This window comes from Equus przewalskii, chromosome 19 (genome assembly GCF_037783145.1).
Source record: "Equus przewalskii isolate Varuska chromosome 19, EquPr2, whole genome shotgun sequence".
Taxonomy (NCBI): Eukaryota; Metazoa; Chordata; class Mammalia; order Perissodactyla; family Equidae; genus Equus; species Equus przewalskii.
In genome coordinates, this window is record NC_091849.1 from 35699002 (window position 1) to 35710452 (window position 11451).

General features: G+C 54.0%; 1 protein-coding gene across 37 annotated transcripts in view; it reads left to right on the forward strand.

Moving 5' to 3' along the window:
* The window catches only part of ZNF76 (zinc finger protein 76), a 31750-nt gene extending 21079 nt beyond the window's left edge, over nt 1–10671 (forward strand). For 10 of the 37 annotated variants that reach the window (XM_070585935.1, XM_070585933.1, XM_070585934.1 and 7 more), the window contains 12 exons: nt 915–995; nt 1110–1187; nt 2409–2608; nt 4620–4736; nt 5079–5154; nt 5752–5877; nt 6003–6182; nt 7008–7241; nt 7336–7499; nt 8192–8356; nt 9127–9240; nt 9804–10671. In XM_070585935.1, the coding sequence (XP_070442036.1) occupies nt 915–995; nt 1110–1187; nt 2409–2608; nt 4620–4736; nt 5079–5154; nt 5752–5877; nt 6003–6182; nt 7008–7241; nt 7336–7499; nt 8192–8356; nt 9127–9240; nt 9804–9908 (1640 nt within the window). In that variant the 3' untranslated portion in view covers nt 9909–10671. Of the gene's footprint in view, nt 1–914; nt 996–1109; nt 1188–2408; nt 2684–4619; nt 4737–5078; nt 5155–5751; nt 5878–6002; nt 6183–7007; nt 7242–7335; nt 7500–8191; nt 8370–9126; nt 9241–9803 lie in introns of all 37 variants that reach the window. The other 27 variants (XM_070585929.1, XM_070585925.1, XM_070585923.1 and 24 more) reach the window with 6 other exon arrangements.
* The last annotated feature ends 780 nt before the right edge of the window (nt 10672–11451 follow it).

The window sequence follows — 11451 nt, forward strand, 5'->3', positions numbered from 1 at the left end:
GTTGCCTTAGGTGAATCAATCTTTTTACTAGAAAATTGGAGTGAAATGTCAGAGCTCAATGAAGGAAACATTTCCCAACAGTGACAGTAGAACAAGACTTAGATGGACACATAATAGCATAGTAGTCACATTCATTTAGCTTCCTATTGCTTTACTTTCTGTTTCTCCTAAAGTGCAGATTGGGCTTATTATAATAGAAGCTAACCATGTTATTGAGGGCTGACCAGGTACCTGGCACTGTTTTGTATTCATTAACTCGTTTAACCCTCACAGCAACCCAATGAAGAAGACACAATTTTTAATCCTCATTTTAAGAAGAGGAAACTGAGGCACAGAGAAGTACATAAGCTGTCCAAGATCGCACAGCTAGTAAGAGGTAGAGCTGAAATTCAAACCCAGGAGGCCTGGACTGGTTCCAGAGCCCATTGCTTTCAACCACTAAACTGTACTACCTTGTCAGAGGATCTAGGTATTGCCATTACTGCCACAGTGGGAGACAAGGGAATGTGTTTTGATTTAGTCAGTTTGAGTCATATCTGAATTTTGACCCGTTGGGGCTTTTCCAGGTTTCAGGGCATTCTTTGTTCTCCATTTAGCTCATCTCAGCAACTTACTGTTAGTCTGAAAGTCCCCACTTTGCTGGGCGTGGGTAGACTAATAAATGAACTCGCTCCTCCTATGAGTGACAGGAAGGGAATCTGTTGGGAGCTGTACAGTTCCTCATGGCAGGATGTCTTCACCCCCAGTAATTCTGAGGCCTAGGCCCAGGGATGTAAGGAGCAAGGTAACATGGAGAGTGTCACCTGTGCTTAGAGGTGCAGAGTGTGCCTCAAACAGGCCTCTGCTAAAAACAGGCAGGTGTCCCTCCACCCTCTTCTAGGCTGGCCCACTTCTCTCCATTTCTACCTCTACAGGGGAGAAGCTGCTTGAAGGGCAGGTGATCCAGCTCGAGGATGGGACTACGGCATACATTCACCAAGTGACGGTGCAGAAAGGTGAGGGCACACCAAGACACCCCTGCCTCATGGAGGGAGGCCAGGCAGCCCCCCGCAAGGGACCCCTCCCCAGCACCAAGCTCCAGAGAAAGACAGGCATTGCTCTCATTACAGAACCTCTTTCCTTTGAGGATGGACAGCCTGTGCAGCTGGAAGATGGCAGCATGGCCTACATACACCACACACCCAAAGGTGGGGTCACAGTCATCACAACTGGCAAGAAGGAAGGGAGGCAGAACTGGGAGAGGTTGGGGCATGGAGTTGCCTACCCCGGGAGTTGGGGCATAGACATGGGAGCTGTGGTCCCAGGCTCACGTGGATTAGCAGTGTCACCTACCTTCCCTGGTGCAGACCACAGGAGCAGCTGTTTCTGCCCCCAGGAGGCTGAGTCTTGGGGGTCAGTGGCATGAGCCTTGATGGCAGCTTTAGCTCCAGCACAGCCACAAAGTCTTAGGGCTTTAAATGGGACCCGAGGACATCATCCCAGACCAGGAGTAAAAACTTACTAACATTCAAGAATGAAACTTCTAAGGTACTGAGGAATAACAATTCATTCCTTCTATGAGTAGTTTCTTGAGTGACTACTATGTGCCAGGCATTATGCTAGGTGTGGAGTGTACAAGAGAGACAAGACATAGTCTCTGCTCTGCTGGAGTCTAGTGAGAGAAACAGAAGTGAAATGAACCATCACTGATGAACTGATCTTCACAAATGGAAATCAGGCTCAGGGAGGGCTGCTCTGAGGAAGTGACGCTTGAGCTGAGAGTTGAAAAGTAAAGTGGACTTAGCTAGGGGAAGAGGGATGGCAGGGAGGGCTCAGTACTCCAGACAGAAGGAACAGCATGTGTGGGCCCAGAGGTGAGGGAGGAAGAATGGCACATTCAAGGAACTGCCAGGAGCTAGAGTTCTTGGGGTGAGGGCAGAATGGGGAAGATGAAGCCAGAGAGAGGCAGGGGCCAGCGCGCTAGAACTCAAGTGTCAGGCTAAGGATTTTGGTCTCTATCCTGAGACCTATGAGAAGCTGTTGAACTGTTTAGGCCATCAGGTAACACGATCACATTGTGTCCTGCAAAGATTCCTCTGGGTGCTGTGCTGCCTGGAGAGAACTAGAGGGCGTGAGGGGCCACCAGTTAGGAGGTTCTTGTGGTCATCCTGGCCAAGATGATGACAGTCCCCTCAGGTCCTCAAGGAGCTTTTAAGTTCCCCATCACTGCTTCATAGGAGACCTTGTCTTTAGGAGAGGCAGCCCCAGAAGGAAAGCTAGACAGAGTGAATCACTGGGGTGGGGGGCCAGGAGAAACCCAATGCTGAAACCTGCCTTGGATTATGACCCTGTCGTTACCTTAAAGCTAGAGTCCCAGCCATATCTCTTGCCCTTGTGCGGCGTCTGGGCTAACCGCATGTTCCCTATAGAGGGCTATGACCCCAACGCCCTGGAAGCCGTCCAGCTGGAAGACGGCTCCACTGCCTACATTCACCACCCTGTGGCTGTGCCGTCAGACAGCACCATCCTGGCCGTGCAGACAGAGGTGGGCTTGGAGGACCTAGCCGCAGAGGATGACGAGGGCTTCAGCACAGACACAGTGGTGGCCCTGGAGCAGTATGCCAGCAAGGTGAGCTTGCAGAGCCTGACGCTGCCCATCAACTCTCTTGACTCTGCCAAAACAGCCACCTCTCTAGAGGACAAGGTCAGTCCTTTTCTTGGGCATGGCCTTTGCCCCTCCACCCAAGCTCCCCCAACTGGTCTCTCACATATGATTGTCCACGGCGTGCATCACAGCCTGACCCGGGGCTGCCAACAGCTGTTTACGCTCACCCTTATTTATGCTGTCTCTGCAGAGGGAAGGCAGCTGTATGAAACAGTGACATCCTCATGGTGGGGATTTAGGCCTAGCTTCACTTTGACCATAGTAGTAATCTTATGTGCTGTCTGAGAAAGTCCTTGCCAGTGACTTTTATTAGTTTTCCAGTCCACTGAGGTCAGATGTTCTTGTATTTATTTCTTCTCTGAGACTCCGTTAGTCATTTGAGAAAATAACCTCAGTAGGCAGTGACTAGGGCAGATGCAACAGAGCAGCTGGGATTCTTGGAACAAAAGGCTTGCACAGTAACTTGGCTGCAAAGGAAGAAGATCTCGACTCTCCAAACATCAGTCAATCCGAGCTCTCTGTGCTGGAGCCATGGTCCTGCCCACAGGGGAAACGGGGCCAGAGATCTATGAGCTTTCCAGTCCAGGGTGCTCCGTCCCCAGGGTGAACTGCAGAGCCTCAGGGTGGATGTGGCAGGGCTTCCTGGAGCACTAGTTTTACCCAAAGATTGGGGGGAGATGTTTTATAATAAAACTAGTGTGGCTGTATCATCAAAGTGAAGCACAAAACTTGGCAGCGGGCAACTTGGGCCTATGCCCGCTCTCTGTGCCCTGAGGTGTATTTTAGAAGCCAAATTTGAGACTTGCTGCTGTTAAAAAAGGCAAGTGGGCTTTAAATCATGACCCGTGAGATGTGTGGTGGCTCTGCCTCTACTAGTCAGACCTCGGGTAAATCACGCCCCTCCCAGGCCTCAGCTCGTTCCTCTCTAGTACAATGAGATGGAGCACAGTGATTTCACAGGTCACTTCCAGCCCTGAAGTTCCTTGATTCCCTCAATTACCTCAAGAGCTAGTGAGGCATGGGAATGAAATCCGAATGCCTGAGTGGGTTAGCCCACGGAGCAGGCCTGGCCACCTTTGACCGCCCCCCTGCCATCCACCAGCTGCTTAAGTATTTAGGAAACTTTGTCAGCTGCTTGACCTCCCAACCTGGAGCTGACTAGACAGACCTTGCTATGAATTTGGCTTCACCCTTTGTCCCCTACTTTCCGTGACTTCCAGACATCTGTTTCAGGAGCTCCTGGGAAGGCCAAAGTGTCCTAGAAACAAAGACTAAGGGACAGTCCCAGCAGGACCCTGCCCAGGAAAGCAAGAGAGCAGTAAGGGCTCCCTGAAGCCAAAGGCTGGTATGAAACATGTGGCTCTAGCAGTGTTCACTGGAGAGATGAAAGGGAAGGACTTGTCAGCTGGTGCTGTGGTTAGAGCTGAGACTTCTGGTGGGGACCTGCAGGCTTCTGCAGTTTGCTGGTTGCGGCCACCTCACACTGGTGAACCTAGTGAGCTCATCCCACAGCAAGCCCCTTGTTAATGCCCTCTTTGAGCACAGGTTTCCCACAGGGAGGACGGGTTCTCCTCCCATCAGAGGATAGAGGGGTCCAGAGTTTCAGCCTCTTTGGTGTGTGTGGTCAAAAGGGAGGTTGCTGTCTCTCAGCCGAGCTCAAGTGTGACCATTCAGACCACCCACCTCCCCACCTTACCTAGCTGCCTACAAGAAACCCTTTCTTCCATAGCCATCATAAGAAGATTCTATCCTTAGAGATGGGTAGTGACTCCACATGCCAGCCCCGTTTCTTCTGCAGCATGCCCCAGTGTCTATTCCCTGTCTCTCTGGCTCTGTTACCCCAGGTTGCCCTTCTGCCCTAGCAGGTTTTACCCTGTTCGTTGCATCTTAAGCTGCCAGCTGGGCCCTGTGTCCCACCTCTTCCCTCCCTTTATTGAGGAGAATACATATAGGAACCCCAAGATTTTTTCCTCAGGTTCTGCACGACAGCCAGGCTCCCCATAATGGCAAAGGGCAGCAAGTTGGAGACAGAGCATTCCGCTGTGGCTACAAGGGCTGCGGGCGTCTCTACACCACTGCTCATCACTTAAAGGTAAGGTTGCCGCAGACAGCTCTCAGCCTGGCCATCTTCCCCACCACGCTGTGCTTCTACCTTCCCGCTTTGACTAGAACTGGTCCCTGCCCTCAAGTTGCTCATTACCTACTAGAAGGAAGGGATGAATGTACAGAAATGTCAGCACAGGAGGCCGGGACACATGAAGAGTGCGGGAGGGAAAAGAATCAGGGAAGGCTCTCTGGAGGAAGTAGGCCTCTCAGCTGAAGAGGAGGCAAAATAAAGGAGGTGGCCAATACTGATACTCTGGGCCCTAAAGAGAACCCAAGAGCCCATTTATACCCTTGTCCCTCTGAATTACATGAGTGCTTGTCCTCACAGGTACATGAAAGAGCTCATACTGGTGACCGTCCATACAGGTGTGATTTCCCCAGCTGCGGAAAGGCCTTTGCCACAGGTAACTTACCTGGATGGAGACCAAAAGAGGACTACTTCCAGTTGAGGACAGAGGATTCTAGACAAGCTTTGGGAACTCCCTCAGGGGAACCCAACATGAAGCTGCCTTCGCGGAGAAACTGCTGCCCAAGTGTGCTGACTTGCAGGGCGCTGTCTCTGGAGGAAACCCAGTTATGGAAGTGAGAGGCAGCATGGTCTGGGCCAGCAGCAGGAGCCTGGGGGGTTGGTAGAGAGACCCGGCCTCTGTGTGACCTCTGACATGGACCAGCTGTGGGGCGTGTGATAGGCCATCGTGTCCCTGGGCCTCATTTTCCCTCTGAATCTAGGGCATGTAGCCACAGGTTCTCTAGCTTCCCTCTCACACTCATGTTTTGAATGGCACCAGCTGCCCGTGGAGAGGGAAGGAGAGCAGAGTAGGCTTTTCCAGCTCTTCTCTGTCCAGGCAGGGGTGGGATAGAGGCAGACACAGGCTTCTTGTGCAAAGGAGGTCTGGAGTCTCACGCCTTCAGGTGGAGAGCCTCTGAATTAGGAAGAGGAGCCAGAGGAGCAGGAGGCCCACTGAATGCTCCTCTCAGCCCTCCCTCCCGCGTGCGGACAGGTTATGGACTGAAGAGCCACGTGCGCACCCACACTGGTGAGAAGCCATACAAGTGCCCAGAGGAGCTGTGCAGCAAGGCCTTCAAGACCTCGGGAGACCTGCAGAAGCACGTCCGGACCCACACCGGTAGGCTGGGCCCTACCCTCCCATGCCCCCTTCAGACTCAGACCTGGAGTCTGGTGCTCTCCCTGCTCCTTGCTCCAGCATGAGGCCCCTTCCTGAGGGAGCCCTCACACACCCCATCTCCACAGGTGAACGCCCATTCCGGTGCCCCTTCGAGGGCTGCGGCCGCTCCTTCACCACATCTAATATCCGCAAGGTACATGTGCGCACCCACACGGGCGAGCGGCCCTACACCTGCCCCGAGCCCCACTGTGGCCGTGGCTTCACCAGCGCCACCAACTACAAGAATCACGTGCGCATTCACACAGGTGGGCCAGCTGGCATGTGAGGACCACCCCCTCTGAGGCCCCAGTCCCTTCTGCCATAGGCTTCTGACCTGAGACATGTTCTCGACTCCCAGCCCAGAGCCCTTCTCTGCTGGCCGTTCCAGGCTGGTCTGCGGGCGGGGCGAGGGGATTCTGTGGTTCTGCACGTATCCCCGAACCACTCTTTCACTTGCAGTGAGAGGTTCCTCTGTTCCATTAGGTCCAATCTGACGGGTATTGCCAGCCCTCTCAGCTCCCTGCCACCTCTCAGCACCCACCCTGATTCTGTCCCTCCAGCTGAGCTCCCGGAAAAAGGCCCGGGTCAGGCACGGTGGGGAAAAAGCAGAGTGAAATGTCACCTTCAGCTCCTCACCTCACCCACTGTCCATATGACTCCTGTGTATCCTCACCCTCCCCAGTGTTACGTCCCTCGTCCAGCCTTCTGTGTCATCTCTCAGCCACGTGTCCCCCACTCTACCATCACACTGACATGTCAGTCATCCCTCTCTCTCTCCTGCCTCTTCTATTCACAACCCTCAACCTTACAAGCCCCCAGCACCCCCACCAGCCCCTTCACTAGCCCCAGACTTACCCCGTCCCCTCATTTTTCTCTCCACCTTGTCTCTGGACTCAGTGGTCCCACACTCACGTCCCCTCTTGTGTTCCGCTGGCCATCTTCCCCATTTCTGTCCATTCAGAGTCCCAGGTCTCACTCCCTCTCCCTCCCTCTGGCTCTCCCTTCACCAACCCCCCTCCCCCAACCCTGTCCCCTTAGTTTCCCCCTTGCCAGCCCCAGTTCCCACCCCCCTCACAGCCCAGTGTCCCCAGGGGAGAAGCCATACGTTTGCACGGTGCCAGGCTGCGGGAAGCGCTTCACCGAGTACTCGAGCCTGTATAAGCACCATGTGGTGCACACACACTGCAAGCCCTACACCTGCAGCACCTGCGGCAAGACCTACCGGCAGACCTCCACCCTGGCCATGCACAAGCGCAGTGCCCACGGCGAGCTGGAGGCCACGGAGGAGAGCGAGCAGGCCCTTTATGAGCAGCAGCAGCTCGAGGGTGAGGGGCGTGGGCAGGAGGTGAGAGTGGGGACAAGCCAGACCTCCCCATGGCCATCCAGTGGCAGGTGTCAGCCTGGGCTCTCCTCTCCCAGCCGCCTCTGCAGCCGAGGAGAGCCCGCCACCCAAACGACCCCGCATTGCTTACCTTTCGGAGGTGAAAGAAGAGGGTGATGACATCTCAGCCCAAGTGGCCATGGTGACAGAGGAAGATGGGGCCCCCCAGGTGGCTCTCATCACTCAGGATGGTGCCCAGCAGGTACAGGCCTTGGGGCTAGTGGTGGGGTGGGCCACTCTGGCTCTGGTACCATTTCCTACTCTCTCTAGGGAGCTCCAAAGTTCTGACAGCCTTACCTCTACCTAGCTTCTCTTTTTAGCCTTATGGATCTTGGAGAGCTGAGGCTGAGGGTGCCAAATCTTGTAACATAGCCCCTCCTCCTCCTCATGCTTCCAGCTCACTCTCTGGGAGTTCTGGAGCACAGTTGGTAGTTTCCCTCTTTACTTGGAGGCCATCATCTGAATGAGACACTTGGATGTCCTTCTCAAGAGAGGCACATTGGTGTAGGGGCCAGAGCATGGTGTAGGGTCTGGAAGCCTGAGGTTTCTAGCCAGCAGTGTAACCTGACCCCTTTCAGCACCCTCACTGTCGACTGCACCTTGCCTTTTGGAGTTGACCTGAGGATGAAATTAGGTGGAGACCCTGAATTGCATGGAACAGAGCCCTGAGGCAAAGTGGTGATAAATAGAAGTGATCAGCAGAATTCTGGTGTAGCCTCTCTTTGCAACCTAAGACCTGTTTTACTTGCTTGTCTCTGACCCCCTCCACATCTGTGACATGAAGCTAATCTAGTTTACCGATAAGCTAACCTTGTCTGGGAGAGCAGATGTCTGCCTAGTGGCTTTCAGACAACCTTCCACTGCACTCCTAGCTCATCTTCTTCCTGTCCACAGGTCAGCCTGTCCCCAGAAGATTTGCAGGCCCTGGGGAGTGCCATCAGTATGGTGACACAGCATGGCAGCACCACCCTCACCATCCCCAGTCATGACGATGACCTTGCCACATCTGGCACACATACAGTCACCATGGTCAGCGCTGATGGCACCCAGACGCAGCCCGTATGACCAGGCGGTTTGCTTGGGGTTTCTTGTTCTCTTGTCTTTCCTTTCTGTGGGGTGGGTGTTAAAGTGCAGGCTAAACCACTCAAGCCTTCTTCTGAGGTCCCCCACAGAAAAGGGTCTTCCCCACAGCTCCTCTGGGCCATCAGCAACTCTCGTCTTGAAAAGCATTTCACTGGGGGTCAAGGGACAATTTCTAAATCTCAATCTACCCCTAATTTGCTTTGCTACCAAAGGCAAGTCACTTTTCCGTGGACTTCAGTCCATTTTCATTTATTTATGTATTTTTTTTAAATATTTTATTTTTCCTTTTCCTCCCCAAAGCCGCCCCCAGTACATAGTTGTATATTCTTCGTTGTGGGTCCTTCTAGTTGTGGCATGTGGGACGCCCCCTCAGCGTGGCCTGACGAGCGATGCCATGTCCGCACCGGCAAAACCCTGGGCCGCCACAGCGGAGCGCGTGAACTTAACCACTTGGCCACCGGGCCGGCCCCGTCAGTCCATTTTCAAATGAGAGGATTAAATTGTCCCCGGGGCCTTTTACAGCTCTGTCCTTATGATTCAAAATCCCTAAATTAAGTTCCGTAAGTTAGAGAAAAACACAACCTCACTTAGCTCTGAGCCCCAAGCTAATTATCTGACCTATAATGGTTTTATCCATTCCCTTCTGGATTGTTCCCAGTCACCTTGCTTGGAGGAATTTCTGTTTGGATTGGGGGTAGGGAGAGCAATGTAGGTGGGTTGGGAAACCTCGTTCTTCTGTATTTCAGGTCACAATCATTACCTCCGGGGCTGTGGTGGCCGAGGACTCAAGTGTAGCATCCCTTCATCATCAACAGGTGGCGCTGTTGGCCACAGCCAACGGAACACACATTGCTGTGCAGGTGAGTAGAGGCCTGGGGGGATCCCACCACCAGAAAAGGGAACAAGGAGGGGAGGGGGATTAGATGGAGATCTGGAAGAGAAGGGCATTTGGCTCAAAAAGAGGTCATTTCAGAGGAAAAATCCCGTTCTGCCTACTTCCACACATCTGTCTCAGGCTCTTTCTTGACTGAGGCAGAGTGGTGAAGCCCCTTCCGGCCTTCAGAATAACTTCTTTGGCAGTCTACCTGGTGGTCTAAGCCCTTCATGTCTTCATGTCTCCATTTCTTCATCAGGAAAATAAGGAGGCTTAGTAGATGATTACTGAGGTCCTCTCCAATGAGTCATTCCCTTCTGTGCGCAAGCCCATTCCTCTGACTCTGGACCATTCTGTGACTCCCTAGCCATGCCCAGCCTAATAGGATTCTTTATCAGTGAACTTCCTGTTTATTGGGACCCAACTAAGTGCTCTGCATGTGGCACTGGGTAGATGGAGGGCATTCAACAAAGTAGGCCACATACTACTACCGCTAGAATCTAGGAGGGAGGGTCTCACTCTCTCCTTCCTTCTTCATCCCCTTCACAGCTGGAGGAGCAGCAGACCTTAGAGGAGGCCATCAGCGTGGCCACTGCTGCCATGCAGCGGGGGGCCGTGACCCTGGAGACCACAGAGTCAGAGAGCGGCTGCTGAGCCCAAGAGAGCTGATTCCCACACCATGTTGGAGGAGGTGCTATGCCTCACCGGCATGCTTGCCTCCAAGAGCCCAGGCTGTGGCTGACGCATGGAAGGTGGCCACGTAGGTCTCCAGGGCGAGAAGGCAGGAGGAAAACAGCCTAACAGAAGGCAACAGAGGCCTTGCCCAAGAGGAGAGTTGGACATCTAGAATCAGGGGAGTGTGTCATGCTCAGGAGCTAAGGAGGACAAGCTTGATCACCAGGCTGCACTCGGGCGTCCTCCCTTCAGAATCAGCTGGACGCTCACTCTCCTCCCTCCAGGGAACACCCTTCCCGCCCTCAGTCCACTCCCCCTCTCAGGTGGCGACTGGGGCTGCTGTGAGGACTGGTCCTCCACTCTGACTGGTCACTGTCCATCAGGCGAGAGGCAGGCAGCTCTTCAGCCCAGAAGGGGCAGAGTAGGCCCAGCCCTGCCCCTCCCAGCAATAACCACCTCCCCGGAGGCCAGCTGAGATGCCTGGCCACTTGGCAGCAGGGACTTTCTGCCACTGCAGTCAGAATTGCTCAGGGGCTGGTCGCTGGAGAAAAGGTGCCCAGCACCCCTCCCCCCAGCTGCCCCGAAACCTCTCTGTGGCAGAGAGGCAAGGAGCAGCCTTGTACATACTGGGGATTGGGTTTAATTTGTTTTGTTTTTTAATTCCATTTTGATAATTTTTTTTCCTGCTCTGGGCGGTGGTGGCAAATGGGTGAATGAGTATTTAATAAAAGTTCCAAGTTTCCACCTGGGTCCCTGCCTCCCTCCTTTCAGCTTTGGGCCCTGATGGCAGGGCCAGTCCGATCAGGTTCTTAGCCCTGGATCCCTGATGTAGACCCCACTGAGCCTCGGTGCTGGACTGCTGGGACTGCCCGGCCAGGAGCACAGGTGGGAGGAAGCCTGGGTGTAAGATAAGCCCTGGGGAGCTCCCAGTGGCTTTCTGCCCTCGGCTGAGCAGATGGGCTCCAGGGTCTCCAAGCAGGACCAGTGTGACCAGTGCTGCCAGGCTCTGGTTGGATCTCAGGCCTCAGGATGGTTGGGCTGGAGGAATCTGGTTTTTCCCACCTTACCTTGTGTCACGTAGTCAGAGCCCCTCCAGACCTAGCCACCCCTTGCATACACGCTGCACACAGTCAGCTACTCCAAGTGGGCAAAGTCTCAACTGGAATAGGGGTCGGGGGTACCTTTGCCAAGGTTATTGAGGATCTCTGATGCCTCTGCTGCCCTGGTGCTGAAGTCCTGGCTCTGGTACCCAGCTCTGGCGGTGCCCACCTAGGTGTCTTGGGCCATGCTAGGGAATTCCAAAGCCACAGTCGGACCTCACTGAAAAGTGCATGATAGGGCCAGACCAGCCCCGGCAGAAAGGAAGGGATGCAGGGGAAGGGACTTGCTGGAAAGAACTTGAGGTTTGCCCCCTCCTGCGCAGGAACATTGCAGGGAGTGGAGGTGCCTCTTTTTGTCTCTCCACTGTGATGGATGTGCCCCAACCTCCCTCCTGCCACCTAGGAATGGAACCCTCTCCCCG